Source organism: Ascaphus truei, chromosome 11 (assembly GCF_040206685.1).
Source record: "Ascaphus truei isolate aAscTru1 chromosome 11, aAscTru1.hap1, whole genome shotgun sequence".
Lineage (NCBI taxonomy): Eukaryota > Metazoa > Chordata > Amphibia > Anura > Ascaphidae > Ascaphus > Ascaphus truei.
Window position 1 is genome coordinate 53,058,147 of NC_134493.1, and position 15,277 is coordinate 53,073,423.

The 15,277-nt window shown below is 48.4% G+C and overlaps 1 protein-coding gene across 2 annotated transcripts; it reads right to left on the reverse strand.

Moving 5' to 3' along the window:
* Positions 1 to 888: 888 nt before the first annotated feature.
* INTS15 (integrator complex subunit 15) lies at positions 889 to 7,037 on the reverse strand. 2 transcript variants are annotated; one of them, XM_075566327.1, is made up of 7 exons: positions 6,936 to 7,037; positions 5,730 to 5,927; positions 4,975 to 5,196; positions 3,494 to 3,659; positions 2,326 to 2,814; positions 1,654 to 1,693; positions 889 to 1,543 (listed from the first exon to the last, which is right to left on the reverse strand). In XM_075566327.1, the coding sequence occupies exons 2-7, from the start codon at positions 5,919 to 5,921 to the stop codon at positions 1,342 to 1,344; spliced, it is 1,311 nt and encodes a 436-aa protein (XP_075422442.1). In that variant the 5' UTR covers positions 5,922 to 5,927; positions 6,936 to 7,037; the 3' UTR covers positions 889 to 1,341. The 2 variants fall into 2 exon arrangements, with proteins under 2 accessions (XP_075422442.1, XP_075422441.1); XM_075566326.1 differs by having other exon boundaries at positions 6,896 to 7,037.
* Positions 7,038 to 15,277: the final 8,240 nt, after the last annotated feature.

Here is a 15,277-nt window from a genome sequence, read left to right on the forward strand (position 1 = left end):
TGTGGACCCCCGCAGTTTCCGAGATATTTCATTGAGAAAATCCATTACACGAATGTCAGCCTCACTCCAAGAGGAAGCCGTGATATCAATCTTAGAGGACCCCGCAGCCATCGTTGACCCAGACCCACAAAAAGGGGCGACAAGCTTTAGCACACCTCAGTTCCCGCTCATGAGTGGAGGCGTGCTAAAGCTTGTCGCCCCTTTTTGTGGGTCTGAGCCAACGATGGCTGCGGGGGTCACCCAATCTCTCGGCAATTGGCAGGCCCCTGGAGCTTCAGCCCAGCTCTGGGGGAACCCCTGGTTTATACTTGATTTCACCTATTGCCCTACGAGAGAGGTGTTCTTATATCAGGGTTTCCTCATCTCCGCGGAACAAGCACTGTTATTTTAAGCCCTTGGCGCAAGCCAGATCATGAAAGAACCCTCTTATAGAAGATCCCCTACCACGAGACAGGAGCCCCTTTGAATATTGTTACCTATAGCTGTTGTGGTATGTTGGGGGCAGTGGCAGGATCCTATAGGGGTCTATGTTCTTATAACAGAGACCACCTCCACTCAAACAGGACATGTTAGCAACGAGAGGGGATGTTCTTATGAAGAGGGGGTGTTTTGATACCAGGAATTTCTTCAGTAAGACTCGACTAGGCTATGGAAGCGATACCCTCCCACAGGCAAGGTTTGAACACATGATCGCACGTTACAGGCACGTCTGGCAGCAGAGGGATGAATACACAGGACTTCTTCAATGCCAAGACGTCAACTGATGGATTGGAAGCAGTATACTTACAAGGGGCAGCGCTATAGGAGAGATCCTGTGAATAGGATGGGACGTGTTTAGGAAAATAAAGGATATTCTGTAGGAGTAGACATCGGGACAATAGGAAGGGGGTCAGTCGAGCTGCTTTTATAAAAAGTGTGCTTTATAACAGGGATTTTTCCTATAAGAGGAGGCACATAAGGGCTTTTTACAGGGGTGTTCTTCCACTGGACAGTCCTGCTCTGCGAGTCCCCTGACTCCCTGGCAGGAAAAGGGTTAGTAAGACATCAGATCTCACTCATTCTCTGGCTAGTCGGGGGGTTAATGGCAGGTCGCTCATTAACCCTTCGAGGGCACGGCTTCGCAATGCAGGGCAGGCCGCACTGGCGCTCCAGGTGTTACGATGCCCCCCTCTGGCGCAGAAGGGGTTACGATGTGTCCGCCTGCCGTGATAATGTTATGGTGCTGCAACGCTCGGCCCCGTCACTCCCGAGGGCTTCTGGGTAATGCTCTGCACCGTTTCTGTCCCAAGCAGCGCAGGAGGGGCGCGGGGGGGCTACAGTCACCGGTTGTAGGGGTCCAACTCAGCGCATGGGCCGGTATGGGAATGCCATGCCGGACATAAAATTTTGCACGGGCAGGGACGGGTGAGCGGGCAAGGTGGGGTGCGCCGGCAAAGGCGAGTAGCCATGGGGCGGAGTGTGTATGTGGGGGTAATAGCCGGGGGGCAGAGACGGGTGAGACGGTGGTGGCTGGACGGGTCCGGAAATCACCAACTGCATCAGACTGGAAAACAGAGAGGCAAAGCGGGGGTTAATTTATTAATAGAAGCAGAACACCGAAGCTATATGGGGGGGGGGGGGGGGGGGGGGAGGGGGAGTCCCTAACTCACTCACTTGTTATGGGGGAGCCGGGCGCACAGAGTCCTGAGGTCATCTGAAGGTAGAGGAGAGAGGTTAAGGTGGGAACCAAATCTCGTGAAAACACCTCTGCAATGCTGTACACTCGTGAGGGGAGCGGGGCAAGTGCACTGGAGGGGTTGCGATACCTTTCCAGGAGAGCGCTTATCTTTACATTTTTAAACACGTTATTATGCAGGGAAGCAGACACAGGGAAATGCAGCAGGCGTTTGGGAAGGTCCGAGATTGTGTCGCTTTCGGATAACTGTGCCTTACAAATCAAGCGAAAGAAGACGGGAGACAGAACAGCCGCGTGAGAGATAGCCGCGCACAACACGTACACAGAACAGCCGCGCGAGAGATAGCCGCGCACAATATGTACACAGAACAGCAGCGCGAGAGATAGCCGCGCACAACACGTACGCAGAACAGCCGCGTGAGAGATAGCCATGCAAAACACGTACACAGAACAGCCGCGTGAGAGATAGCCGCGCACAATACGAGGACAGAACAGCAGCGCGAGAGATAGCCGCGCACAATACGAGGACAGATCAGCAGCGTGAGAGATAGCCGCGCACAATACGAGGACAGATCAGCAGTGCCGGTGTGACAAATAGCGGAAGAAAACCCTGCAGTGTGACAGAGAGCCATGTAGAAAACCCCTCTCACCTCGGGTGCAGAGCAGGGCACCTGTGGCCATGGAGACTTGCAGTGCCTGTGCCAGCCGGTCCAGTGCCAGCTCCATCTCCTGCGCAGCATTCAGAGGGTTGAGCTCCTCGCAGAGCTGGCTCAAGTCTTCCACCAGAGGCACCAGCTGCTCGAACAGCACCAGTCCCAGCCTCCCGTACAGGTTCTTCTCCGTCAAGTGGGACTGAAGCACTATCAGAACCTGCAGCACGCTCAGGTGCAGCTTGGAGTACAGGCCCTGGCTGTCACCCGCCTGCCCGCCCAACCCCGCCGCCTTCTGCTTCCGCCGGTAGGCCAGCGGGGCCTCCACGCACCAGCGCACGAGGCCCATGAGGGGCGAGAAGTCCAGGAAGCCCAAGGGCAGGTTGGCTGTGATGGGGGTGTTCAGGAAGGTGACCAGGATGAGCCGAGGGTCCTCGTAGATCCAGGACACAATCATCTCCAGGAGTTCGTGAGGGGGCAGCAGCTCCTCTGAAAGGGGAAGGACAATCGTAAGCTCTCGGGGGGGGGGGGGGGGGGGTCTTATTTTCCCACCAGACTCTCATACCCCAGCACTGCCAGAGGAGTGAGAGATGCCATACGGAGTAGGTCCCTCTGGCAGCAAAGAAGACAACCAAAAATGGGGCTAAATAAACCATAACTTGGTGCCCACCTTACCCGTTATGCAATGATACATTTAATTTAATACCGTTAGGCACAATACTTTTTATTTATTCTTTGTATTTATTTTTTTTATTACGAAGAACACCTCTCCCCCCCCCCCCCTCCTCATGGGAATTAAAAACATGGAAGCCCCAACTTGCTTCTGTGACAGCCAGACAACGGTCACTGCTAGTTTGGCTTTGCCCACTGCATAACCTCTGCGGCTCTCTGAGCTGGGAGTAGGAGGCAGGAGAGGCACGGTCTGGGAGGAACCATTATCTCTGCGGCTCTCTGAGCTGGGAGTAGGAGGCAGGAGAGGCACGGTCTGGGAGGAACCATTATCTCTGCAGCTCTCTGAGCTGGGAGTAGGAGGTAGCAGAGATACATTCAGAACATCCCCATTCCCCCCACTGCAGCCTCCTTTGCAGGGACCGGCAGGGTCAATCATAGCCTCTCACCTGCTACCCGGTAGCTAATGTAGACTACCTCCTGTGTGGTGCTGACTCACCCGTAGACATGTCGTACAGGGCGGTAACCGCGGTGATGAACTGGCAGCAGAAGCGTGGGCTGACGTTGAAGATCTGCTTCAGGGTCTGTATGGAGCCGGGAACCAGGCCGCAGTAATCATCCACCAGTGCCTTCGCCAGACGCACGCAGTACACGGCTGGTGTGCGCTGCCAGGGGGCGAGAGAGGAGCGCAACGCAGGCTTAATGGCATTTCACAGGTGGTGCTACCTTCTACTATACCAAAAAGCGGAGGGATTGTTGTAGGTGGAGGAAAGGCCTACAACTGAGGCAGGAGAGCACAGCTCATCCCTTCGGGCAAGTCAGGATCCTACGGGCACCAAAAAGTTGGAATTGCTAGCTCTTTGAGTAAAGGAATAACCGATACTCTGCGCTGCACTAACCCACCCCTGTAGGAGACAGAATCCTGAGCTTGAAGGACCCTGTGGTTAGACTCAGTATTAGAAGTTCATACGCTATAAAATGAATACATTTTGCAGACTAAAATCCTCACAGGTTGTGCTAAGTTTTAATGAAGAGTTTGTCTTAAGCTACGGCCCCAGTACGTGTGTCGCGCACGCGACCGGCTGCCTGGCGGCGCTCGTTCCCAGCATCCAAGCGCTCTGCAGAACTTCAGATCACTCGCTACGGGGAGGCGCGCAATGATGTCACGTGGCTGGTTCGCCCTCATTGGCTAAACCGCCGCCGTGACGTGGCCAATGCTCGGCCGCCGCGCCAAAAGTCTTGTCTTTTGGTAAATGTGATCGAACATCGTGCGTTCTGCAGGCGCGCTCAGGCAGTGACTGGGGCCGGCTCCATAGAGGGCCGTATCTTGTTCTCGCCGTGCACGCCATAGCGCGCACAGACGCGAGCAGTGGGGTCGAGGCAATAGATGTAATAAGTGTACAGACCTTTCCAGATTCGACAGGTCTCTTGTTCACGTGTACAGAGCTTTCCAGATCCGACAGGTCTCTTGTTCACGTGTACAGAGCTTTCCAGACCTGACAGGTCTCTTGTTCACGTGTACAGAGCTTTCCAGATCCGACAGGTCTCTTGTTCACGTGTACAGAGCTTTCCAGATCAGACAGGTCTCTTGTTCACGTGTACAGAGCTTTCCAGATCAGACAGGTCTCTTGTTCACGTGTACAGAGCTTTCCCAATCTCCCAGGTCCCAAATGATTGGATGTGCAAGGTTGCAAAAGCCCTGTACGCACGATTACATCTATGAAGAGCTCTTGCTAGTCTTTTTGACTATTAAACTACTCCAGGACACAACTAGCACCACACTATTTTGCAGGTTGTAAGGCCTTTTAATTGGACCAACGTGTGTAAGAAGGCAAGACCTCACAAGCTATGTGGGACTTTAAGAGTGCTCCTGCGATCATCTGATCTCTGCCTAACACAGCCCCTGTGGTGCTAAAGCAGTTAGATGCGGCTTCAATGATGGGGACCACTACACCCCCCATACCCACACCCGCTCTCTACCTGGAGCCAAGATGCGGCACACTCCAGCACGGGGATCCTGCACACTGCTACAGCCATGGATGTTAACTTCCCCAGCAGTGCCATGCGTTGGTCATCGGCCTTGTTGCCCTGCGGGCTGAAGAGCGAGGAGAAGATGACCTGCCGGACGGGCTCCTTGCCTTGTTCCTGGAAGTAGCTGCAGAGTATTTCTAACAGCTGCAGCTCCTGCATGGCATTGAGGCGCTACACACAGCAGAGGTGGAAAGGGGGTTAGATGCTTCGGAAGTCATATCAATATTTATGCCATAAAACAGGAACAGAGCAGTTTCTTAGAACAGATCCACTTTGTTTTGAATGAAGCGGAATCGTAAAAATACATATGTATAGACACCACACATACCTGCACAGACACACGTGCAATTATACACGTATATATATATATTATATTTGTTTTGCCTAGGGAAATTAAAAGACCAGGACAATGAACAAAAGTAAGATAGGAGGATAAAAGAAAATATGTTGGTGTAACGTGAAGAGAGGCTGTAACCGCAGCACCTGGGAGATCATTGGGGAGCCTTCATCCAGCAGTGGGGAGACCAGGGCTGAATATTATTATGTGTATACACACACACACTTTTGGATCAGAGATGCATTTTGCCCTATGTTCCCTTTAATATCGCCTAAAGTTTATAAACATCTAAGTACAGTTACTGTACGCCTGGCTGTCACTATTGAAGAATAAAATAAGAATTATAAGTCCCAGCTGCCTCTGTCACCTTGGGGTGTGAGCCACGTTCCTTGGGCACCTGGAAGATAAACTCTTCGAGCAGTTCGATGGGTCCCTTTTCTACCAGCGGCACTGGGGCGCTCTGCAGTTGGCTGCTGAAGTAGATATCCAGGTGGTAGAGAACCTCCTTAGCAGCGCTGAGAGCATCGCGGCGCAGGAGGGAATGGCGGATGTCACTCATTGTGACCTGTCAGAGAGGACAACACAGCTTTAGAAACTTCCGTAGTACAGTGAGTGGAGCTCTGAGGGCCCCACTCCAAGGTAATGATGGTCACACATAGCAATGCGAACCAATAGATTTACAGTAGCCATATCTACATAGATAACTGTGTCATCTAGGGTTGCTAGGCGGCTTCTCCAAAAATACTGGACACAATGGTGAAAGGTGCGACACGCTCGAGACACACACACCCCTTTCACCTCTCTCCGCTCCATGCTGTTTCTTCCTTTCTTTGGCCCCACCCCCAGGCTCCTGACACCTCTTCCTGATTAGCTGCATTACTCAGCAGCAGCCAATCAGGATGGAGGAAGCTGCCCAGCCCCCTAGTAACAGCCATGCTTTCTCCCTGCTTGGGAAAATCCTGCATCCCCCCAAGCCGGTAAGGTCACTATGTCCAGAGAGGCAATACCGGTAAACACATACATGTCCAGAGAGGTAATACCGGTATACACATACATGTCCAGAAAGGTAATACCGGTATACACATACATGTCAAGTATTACCTCTAATTTGTTACTAGACAGTGTCCAAATACTGGGCAGTCCGGTTCAATAATGGACACCTGGTAACCCTAGACTAGAGTGACTGTCATCATGAAATCTGAAACCTAGTGAGATAGCTCTCAGTGAGTGAGACTCCCTCCTGAGACTGCCTGCCTTCCAATGAGTAAGACACTCGTAATGAGGCAGCCTGGCTCTCAATGAAGGAGACTGGCTCTCAGTAAGTGAGACTCCCTTCTAAGGAGACAGCCTGGCATTCAATGAGTGAGACTCCCTTCTAAGGAGACCGCCTGGCTCTCAACGAGTGAGACTCCCTCCTTAAAACCACTGCAGATGCAATTAGGTGCTCACTTGTCAGACTGACCCCATGTGCCACTTAGAGGAGTTGGTAGTACTTTCTGAGAAATCATATAGCTCTATTGCTCCCTGTGTCACCTTATAAAAGTCCCTCGGTTATCTGTCCCGGTCCCCTCACCGTCTCCCCGCCGCCTCTTCTAGCGCTCAGGGAAACCGCGCACCGGGAGCGACGGAGGCCGCGAAGGCCCAATTCGAACCCACCCAGCCACCGTACCCTTATGACTGGGGCGGGGCTACTAATCCAAACCTCGTTTTCGTGGAGCCAGACGGCGGCCTTTTTTTTTATTCATTCAAATTGATTAGAACTTTATTGACATAAACAAACGTACATATAGGAGGTAGTCTGTACAGGGCACTGTCAGCCACCTGGGAGGTTTTCATCGCTTAGATCTGAGTGAGGCCTGGAGTGTAGTGAGGTCCTAGCACTCAATAACAATAGGGGCTATTAACAGGCTCACACTAATCATGTCTGCATGGCAATTACTAACAATCTATATAAATGAGTGTTTCTCAACAAGTGAGATCTGAAGTGAGACTGTTGAATGGGAATGTCTTAGAGTGAGAGTGCCTCACAATGAGTGAGAGTGCCTCACAGTGAGCGAGACTCAATCATGAGAGGGGTTGCCTTCCAATAAGTGATACTCAACTCGAATGAGTGAGTCCTCCAATGAGTCAAACAATCATGAGTGAGGTTGCCTTCCAATGTGTGAGACTCAATGCTAATGAGTGTCTTAATCCTGAGTGAAAGTGCTTCCCAATGCGTGAAACAATCGTGAGTGAGGTTGCCTTCCAATGAGTGAGACTCAATTCTGAGTGAGTGCCTTAATCCTGAGTGAGAGTGCCTCTCATTGAGTGAAACAATCCTGATTGAGGTTTCCTTCCAATGAGTGAGAGAGTCTCCCAATGAATGAAACACAATCCTGAGTGAGGGTGTCTTCCAATGAGTGCGTCTGAGTGTCTTAAGTCTGAGTGTCTTAATCCCGAAGGAGAATATCTCACAATGATTGAGACTCAATCATAAGGTTGCCTTCTGAGTACGACTCAATTCTAATGAGTGAAACTGCCTACCAATAAGTGAGTCACTCACTGCTAATGCAATGTGAGACACTTCTTTCAATGAGTGATACTCAATTTTAACATGACCAAAGTGTGAGACTCACTCCTAATGAGTGACACTGCCTTCCAATAGCTCACTCATAATGAATGTTACTGTCTTCAAATGAGTGAGACTCAACCTCTGAGACTCACTATGAATAAGTAATACTGCCTTTCAGAGTGTAAGCCTTCCACTTACCGATCATCACTACTTTCCAATGAGTGAGACTCAATCCGTATGAGTAAGACTTATTATAAATATTCTCACGAATACATACAATCGGCACAGTTGAGTATTTGATAAATCTCTTTGACAGCTTTTTGACAATAAATGGGCAATACATGAGTTATTGAGAACACAGGTCTCCATCTATGGAGGTGCTTTGCCTTGCAACCGAGATATGGAATAGTTATATGAAACAACAGGAGGGGCAGCTATTTGATGCACACATGGTAATTGGTGTAATTTGTTTGCACTTCTTAAACCACATCATCCTGGGAAACTTAAATGATCAAATCTGATTTAAAATACAAATACGAACAGGCCATATAGCTAATTAGTAATGCATTGCGTTATCCATTTCACTAACACAGGGACTTGCAACATATGGCAAAAGGGTTCACACAGATCCCAGTAAATGATGCGTGGAAGAGCTTACAATCTAAGTGGTTGTGAGGAATGCTTGGGGACGCAGGTAGAGGGCAGGATGTCTTGGCAAGTTTGCAAAGCTGCTTTATAATTGACATAATAGGGCAGAGATGTCTGAGGGGAGCAAGGACAGTCGCTAAGATGACAGATACACAGAGCACTGGTTTTGACGGGGTCATACTGCCACAGAAATGACAGTACAATAGTGTGGATTTGAGCTAGGCTCTCTTATATTGTATTTCCAATCTGAAATTCACCCACTCCCCGAAAATGAACATGCTACAATAGATTAATGATCCAATTATTACAACAACTCCAGCACACCCATATTTGCAAAGTCCCAACACAAAGACCAATGCTAATTCTTTAGTGGCGGGGGCGGGCTGGCCAGGGGGGCAAAAGGTGAAAGTGTTTAGGAACGCGCCGTGTGTATGTGCTGCATTCAAAATGCTGCGTCTCTGTTCTGGAAAGCGAACAAAAGGGGCGAGTGGTGCGACCAATTTAACATAGGATACATAGTTACATGGCAGATGAGGTTGAAAATAGACATGCATCAAGTTTTCATTGCCTCGCTCTCACTGCCTGCCACTGTCTGGCTGCCTCGCTCTCTCACTATCTCTCTGCCTGCCACTGTCTCGCTGTCTCGCTCTCTCGCTGCCTGCCGCTGTCTCGCTGCTTCGCTGCCTGCCGCTGTCTCATTGCCTCGCTCTCTCACTCTCTCGCTGCCTGCCACTGTCTCGCTGCCTCGCTCTCTTGCTGCCTCGCTTTTTTTCTGCCTCGCTTTCTAACTGCCTCTCTCTATTGCTGCCTCGCTCTCTCGCTGCCTGCTGCTGTCTCACTGCCTCATTCTCTCGCTGCCTCCCGCTACGTCAATGTCTCGTTGCCTCGATCTCTTGCTGTCTCGCTGCCTCACTGTCTCTCTCTCTTGCTCTTTCTCTGCCTCGCTGCCTCGCTCTCTCACTGCCTTGCTCTCTCGCTGTTTCTCTGCCTCGTTTTCTCGCTGCCTTCCTGTCTCACGGTCTTGCTGTTTTTCTGCCTCGCTCTCTCGCTGCCGTGCTGCCTCGCTCTCTCGCTGCCTTGCTGTTTCTCTCTCTTGCTGTCTCTCTGCCTCGCTCTCTCGCTGCCTTGCTCTATGTGTGGCTGCCTTGCTGTATCTCTGTTTCTCTGCCTCGCTCTCTCGCTGCCGTGCTGCCTCGCTCTCTTGCTGTTTCACTCTCTTGCTGTCTCGCTGCCTCGCTCTATGTGTGGCTGCCTTGCTGTATCTCTGTTTCTCTGCCTCGCTCTCTCGCTGCCGTGCTGCCTCGCTCTCTTGCTGTTTCGCTCTCTTGCTGTCTCTCTGCCTCACTCTCTCGCTGCCTCGCTCTATGTGTGGCTGCCTTGCTGTATCTCTGTTTCTCTGCCTCGCTCTCTTGCTGTTTCGCTCTCTCTGCCTCGCTGTCCCGCTGCCTCACTCTCTTACTTTATCACTGCCTCACCCTTTTACTGTCGTGCTGCCTCGCTGCATCTCTCTGTCTCGCTTTCTCGCTGCCTGTCTCTCTCACTGTGTCACTGCCTCACTCTCTCACTGTCTCTCTGCCTTGCTGCTTAGCGACTGTCCTTGCTCCCCTCAGACATCTCTGCCCTATTATGTCAATTATAAAGCAGCTTTGCAAACATGCCAAGACATCCTGCCCTCTCCCTGCGTCCCCAAGCATTCCTCACAACCACTTAGATTGTAAGCTCTTCCACGCATCATTTACTGGGATCTGTGTGAACCCTTCTGCCATATGTTGCAAGTCCCTGTGTTAGTGAAATGGATAACGCAATGCATTGCAGGCCACTAATTAGCTATATGGCCTGTTCGTATTTGTATTTTAAATCAGATTTCCCTCTCACTTTATCACTGTCTCACTCTCTCGCTGCCATGCTGTCTCGCTGTATCTCTCGCTGCCTCTGTCTCCCTGGCTAACTGCCTCTCTGCCTCGCTGCCGCTGTCTCACTGCCTCACTGTGACGTTGTCTCGCTGCGTCACTGCCTCACTCTCTCACTGCCTCGTGGTGACTCTCTCTGCCTCGCTGTTTCACTGCTGGATCAATGTTTGCATGTAGCACACAATATATATTGTCTATATATATATATAAATCGTTTCTTAATTAAATATTACCCACATTGTGTGCCAAATTTTATAAATAGGCACACAATCCTAATTTGAATGGTGTCTTTCAAAACATTCGTTTTAATCATAATCAATATTATTTTATTAATATCCAATAAAAAATGCTACAATTATAAAATAAAAACGTGATTCTAAGTATGTATGATAATGTACGTATGTCTTTATTTATATAGCGCCATCCATGCACATAGCGCGTCACAGCAGTAACACACATGACATCATAATATAACACATAATGGGAATAAGTGCTTGAGAATAAAAAGTAACACTAGGAAAAGGAGTCCCTGCCCCGAAGAGCTTACAATCTAAGAGGTAAGTAGGTAAGTGCGTCTGCAGGGGGCCACGGTCAGTGCGTGAGAGGTATAATATCAGCCAGCGGAGCTGCCCGTATGCCGCGTTAAAGAGGCGTGTTTTAATGTGAGTCTAAAGTGGAGAGAGAGGCTGCCAGTCATAGGATCATATACAGTATATTTCATTTATGTCAATCAATCCCGCGAAATATAAATTTATATAAAGAATTACCCACTCCCCGAAAATGAACATGCTACAATAGATTAATGATCCAATTATTAGAACAACTCCAGCACACCCATATTTGCAAAGTCCCAACACAAAGACCAATGCTAATTCTTTAGTGGCGGGGGCGGGCTGGCCAGGGGGGCAAAAGGTGAAAGTGTTTAGGAACCCGCCGTGTGTATGTGCTTCCTTCAAAATGCTGCGTCTCTGTTCTGGAAAGCGAACAAAAGGGGCGAGTGGTGCGACCAATTTAACATAGGATACATAGTTACTGTACATGGCAGATGAGGTTGAAAATAGACATGCATCAAGTTTTCACTGCCTCGCTCTCTCTCTGCCTGCCACTGTCTCGCTGCCTCGCTGCCTCGCTGTCTCATTGCCTCGCTCTCTCACTGCCTCGCTCTCTCGCTGCCTGCCGTTGTCTCACTGTCTCACTCTCTCTCTGCCAGCCGCTGTCTCACTGCTCCGCTCTCTCGCTGTCTCACTGTCTCACTGCCTCGCTCTCTCTCTGCCTGCCACTCTCACTGCCTCGCTCTCTCTCTGCCTGCCACTGTCTCACTGCCTCGCTCTCTCGCTGCCTCACTGTCTCATTGCCTCGCTCTCTCGTTGCCTGCCGCTGTATCACTGCCTCGCTCTCTCGCTACCTCGCTCTCTCGCTGCCTCGCTCTTGTTGCCTGGCTCTCTCACTGCATGTTGCTGTCTCACTGCCTCGCTCTCTTGCTCCCTCTCTGCCTCGCTTCGCTCTCTCGCTGCCTGCTGCTGTCTCACTGCCTTGCTCTCTTGCTCCCTCGCTCTCGCTGCCTGCTGCTGTCTCACTGCCTCGCTCTCTCGCTGCCTCTCTCTCGCTGCCTCGCTTTCTCAATGCCTCGCTCTCTCGCTGCCTCGCTCTCTTGTTGCCACTCTCTCTCACTCTCTCGCTGCTTGCTGCAGTCTCACTGCCTCGCTGCCTCGTTCTCTTGATGCCTCTCTCTCAATGCCTCGCTGTCTCGCTGCCTGCCGCTGTCTCACTGCCGCTCACTGTGTCATTGCCTTGAACTCTTGCTGTCTCGCTGCCTCACTGTCTCGCTGTCTTGCTCTTTTTCTGCTTCGCTCTCTTGCTGCCTCACTCTTTTTATGCCTCGCTCTCTTTCTGCCTCGCTCTCGAGCTCTATCTCTGCCTCGCTGTCTTGCTCTCTTGCTGCGTCACTCTCACGCTGCCTCGCTCTCTCGCTGCCTTGCTCTCTCGCTGTCTCTGCCTCGCTGCCGCTCTGCCTCTCTCTCTCGCTCTCTCTCTATCTTGCTCTCTCGCTGTCTCTGTGCCTCGCTCTCTCGCTGCCTTGCTCGCTGTCTCTCTGCCTTGCTCTCTTGCTGTCTTGCTCTCTCGCTGTCTTTTGTCTCGCTGTCTCTGTGCCTCACTCTCTCGCTGCCTTGCTTTGTCGCTCTCTTGCTGCCTTGTTGCCTTGCTGTCTCTCTCTCTTGCTGTCTCTCTGCCTCACTCCCTCGCATTCTCGCTGCCTCTCTTGCTGTCTGGCTGCCTTGCTGTCTCGCTGCCTTGCAGTATCTCTATTTCTCTGCCTCGCTGCCTCACTCTCTTGCTGTCTCACTGCCTCACTCTCTTGCTGTCTCACTGCCTCGCTTCCCCATTGTCTTGCTGCCTCGCTGTCTCGCTGTGTCTCTCTGTCTCACTGCCTCTCTCTCTCACTGTGTCACCGCCTCAGTGATGTACTGTATTGTAACAGTGATGTATAGTCTCAGCCAGCAGAGCTGCCCATATGCTGCGTTAAAGAGGTGTGTTTTAATATGAATCTTAAAGGGGGGCAGAGAGGCTGCCAGTCATAGGATCATATACAGTATATTTCATTTATCTCAATCAATCAAGACAAATATACATTTATATAAAGAATATGGCAAAATGTATATAAAAATGTATATATAAAATGAACCCGTTTCAAAGACAGGAAGTGTAAATCCTAAATAACGTATAAAATTACAAATGCACTGAAGATATAACATATTGATTACATAACAGTGCATGGCAATGAACACTGATCACATTTCCACATTAGGCCTATTACATCCATATTGACACAATGATAGTTACGAAATATTTATTTGCAACCAACCAAAGATAATCTAATATCTATCATTGGATCCTCTGATCGAAATGGACCCAATAATACAGAATTCATTTAATGACTATTTGGAAAAGAAATGACACCAAAAAAAATCTGAGATCTCTACTGATGTTGGGACCCGATGAACTAAGGTTTTCAGTTTGTGTATCCAAGGGGGCCTCCTGTCTGGGAGAGATTCTTAATTTTATCTCCTCCTCTGATGTTTAATTCTACTTTATCTATCCCCCCTTACATTTCCCACCGGGTGCGTTACTGTGCCAGCAGCTTTAAAATGACCAGATAGGATATGTGATTCTAGTGCAATTTTTATATTTCTAAAATGTTCTCCTACTCATGTGTTCAGAGTCCTTCTAATAGATAAACACCATTATTGCTACAACAATTCATCTTTTTTTATTTCAAATTATTTCCCTGTATTATTTGATCTGAAATTAGTAGATTTGATACCATATTCACAACATGTATAATCCTGGCAGTTGAAATTATCCGGTAGGTTAATTACTGGATAACCAATTTTGCATTTTAATTTCTAATCTGGGAACACTGGGTGCTTTTTTTTTGTTTAATGCTGTTTGCTTTGGTATATATTAATCTTGGTTTATCTGTAAGTATTTTACTCAAATGTACATCCTGCTGTATTATATGGATTTTTTTTTATTATTGTTTTGATTTTTTTGATGCTTCATTATATTTGGTGATACATTGGATAAAATCACTAATTTCCATAATATACTTTCCTTTCTTTGTCAGTAAATGTCCTCCGTTAATACCTAATGTCTGGTGGTGTGCCTTTTTGATTAGCTCCATGTCATCATATCTTTCCACAAATTTGTTCGCAAGAGTTTCAGATTGTTTAAAAAAAATATTTCTTTATCTGTGCAATTTTGCCCCAGACGTATAAATTCTCCAAATTGAATATTTTATATGCATCAGGGATGATGATTGCTGGAAGTGGAAAATATACCTGTTGCTATCCACCTCTTTATAATATTTGTTGTGTTTAATAGGCTCTTTAATAAACAGCATAGATATATAAATCCAAAAATTCAATTGACTCTTTACTACATTTTGCTGTAAATCGTCATTTGTTTTAATTAATATTCAATCTAGTCTGAAAGGTCTGTAAACTGGAAACATCTCCATGACCAACAAGAATAATGTCATCGATAAACCTCTTTCAGAGCATATACATGGTGCTGCTATTTTGCATTCATTTTGAAGCCGGGAGACGCACCCCAAATTAATATGATGAGAAGAGGAGTAACACAGTTACCAGTGAAGAAAAGTAAGTGTATAGCCCTATTGGTGCCAATAATAAACATTTTGTTGAACAATAAAGCAATTAGATACAAATATACAACAAATTGAGCAAAATACAGAAATTGAGTGGGACTATCAATGGCTGCCTAGAAAGTCCTCTGATCAACCAAAGTCAGAGAAGGGGGCATGCAAAGAAGGTGACTGTTGCAGCGCCTCTGGTAGCAAAACACGTAAAATGTCACAGTAATGGAAGATAAATCAAACCATATGACAATCTGGTGTATAGGCTCAAGTTCTGAAACCAGAGGACTGCACGTGAGGAGATATCAAATATGGTTCAGAGCACGTGGAGAAAGGGGGGAACAAAAGATGCATAGTGTAATACTGCTGATACAGATGGGGGTATCAATACAGTACTAAATGGAAAATGAAATGTCTCAGAAGGTCTAGGAGACTAGAATAGATAAGTGAAAAAAAGGTACCATTTATTTAAAAACAATGCATAACAGTAATGCGTATAAAATAAGTGCTGTGCAGGTGGTCGTCTCAAATCCAAACATTGGGATCCTACTTACGATGTTTGTATACGCATTACTGTTATGCATTGGTTTTAAATAAATGGTACCTTTTTTTTCACTTATCTTTTCTAGTCTCCTAGACCTTCTGAGGCA

What these genes read in the sequence shown, in the direction of transcription:
- INTS15 (XM_075566327.1), bottom strand. Translation starts at nt 5,921, where the DNA reads ATGAGTGACATCCGCCATTCCCTCCTGCGCCGCGATGCTCTCAGCGCT. An exon ending in GTGCCGCATCTTGGCTCCAG is followed by an intron (nt 3,660 to 4,974) that starts GTAGAGAGCGGG and finishes GCCCCCTGGCAG; the next exon opens with CGCACACCAGCCGTGTACTG. An exon ending in GCCCGGCTCCCCCATAACAA is followed by an intron (nt 1,544 to 1,653) that starts GTGAGTGAGTTA and finishes TCTGTTTTCCAG; the next exon opens with TCTGATGCAGTTGGTGATTT.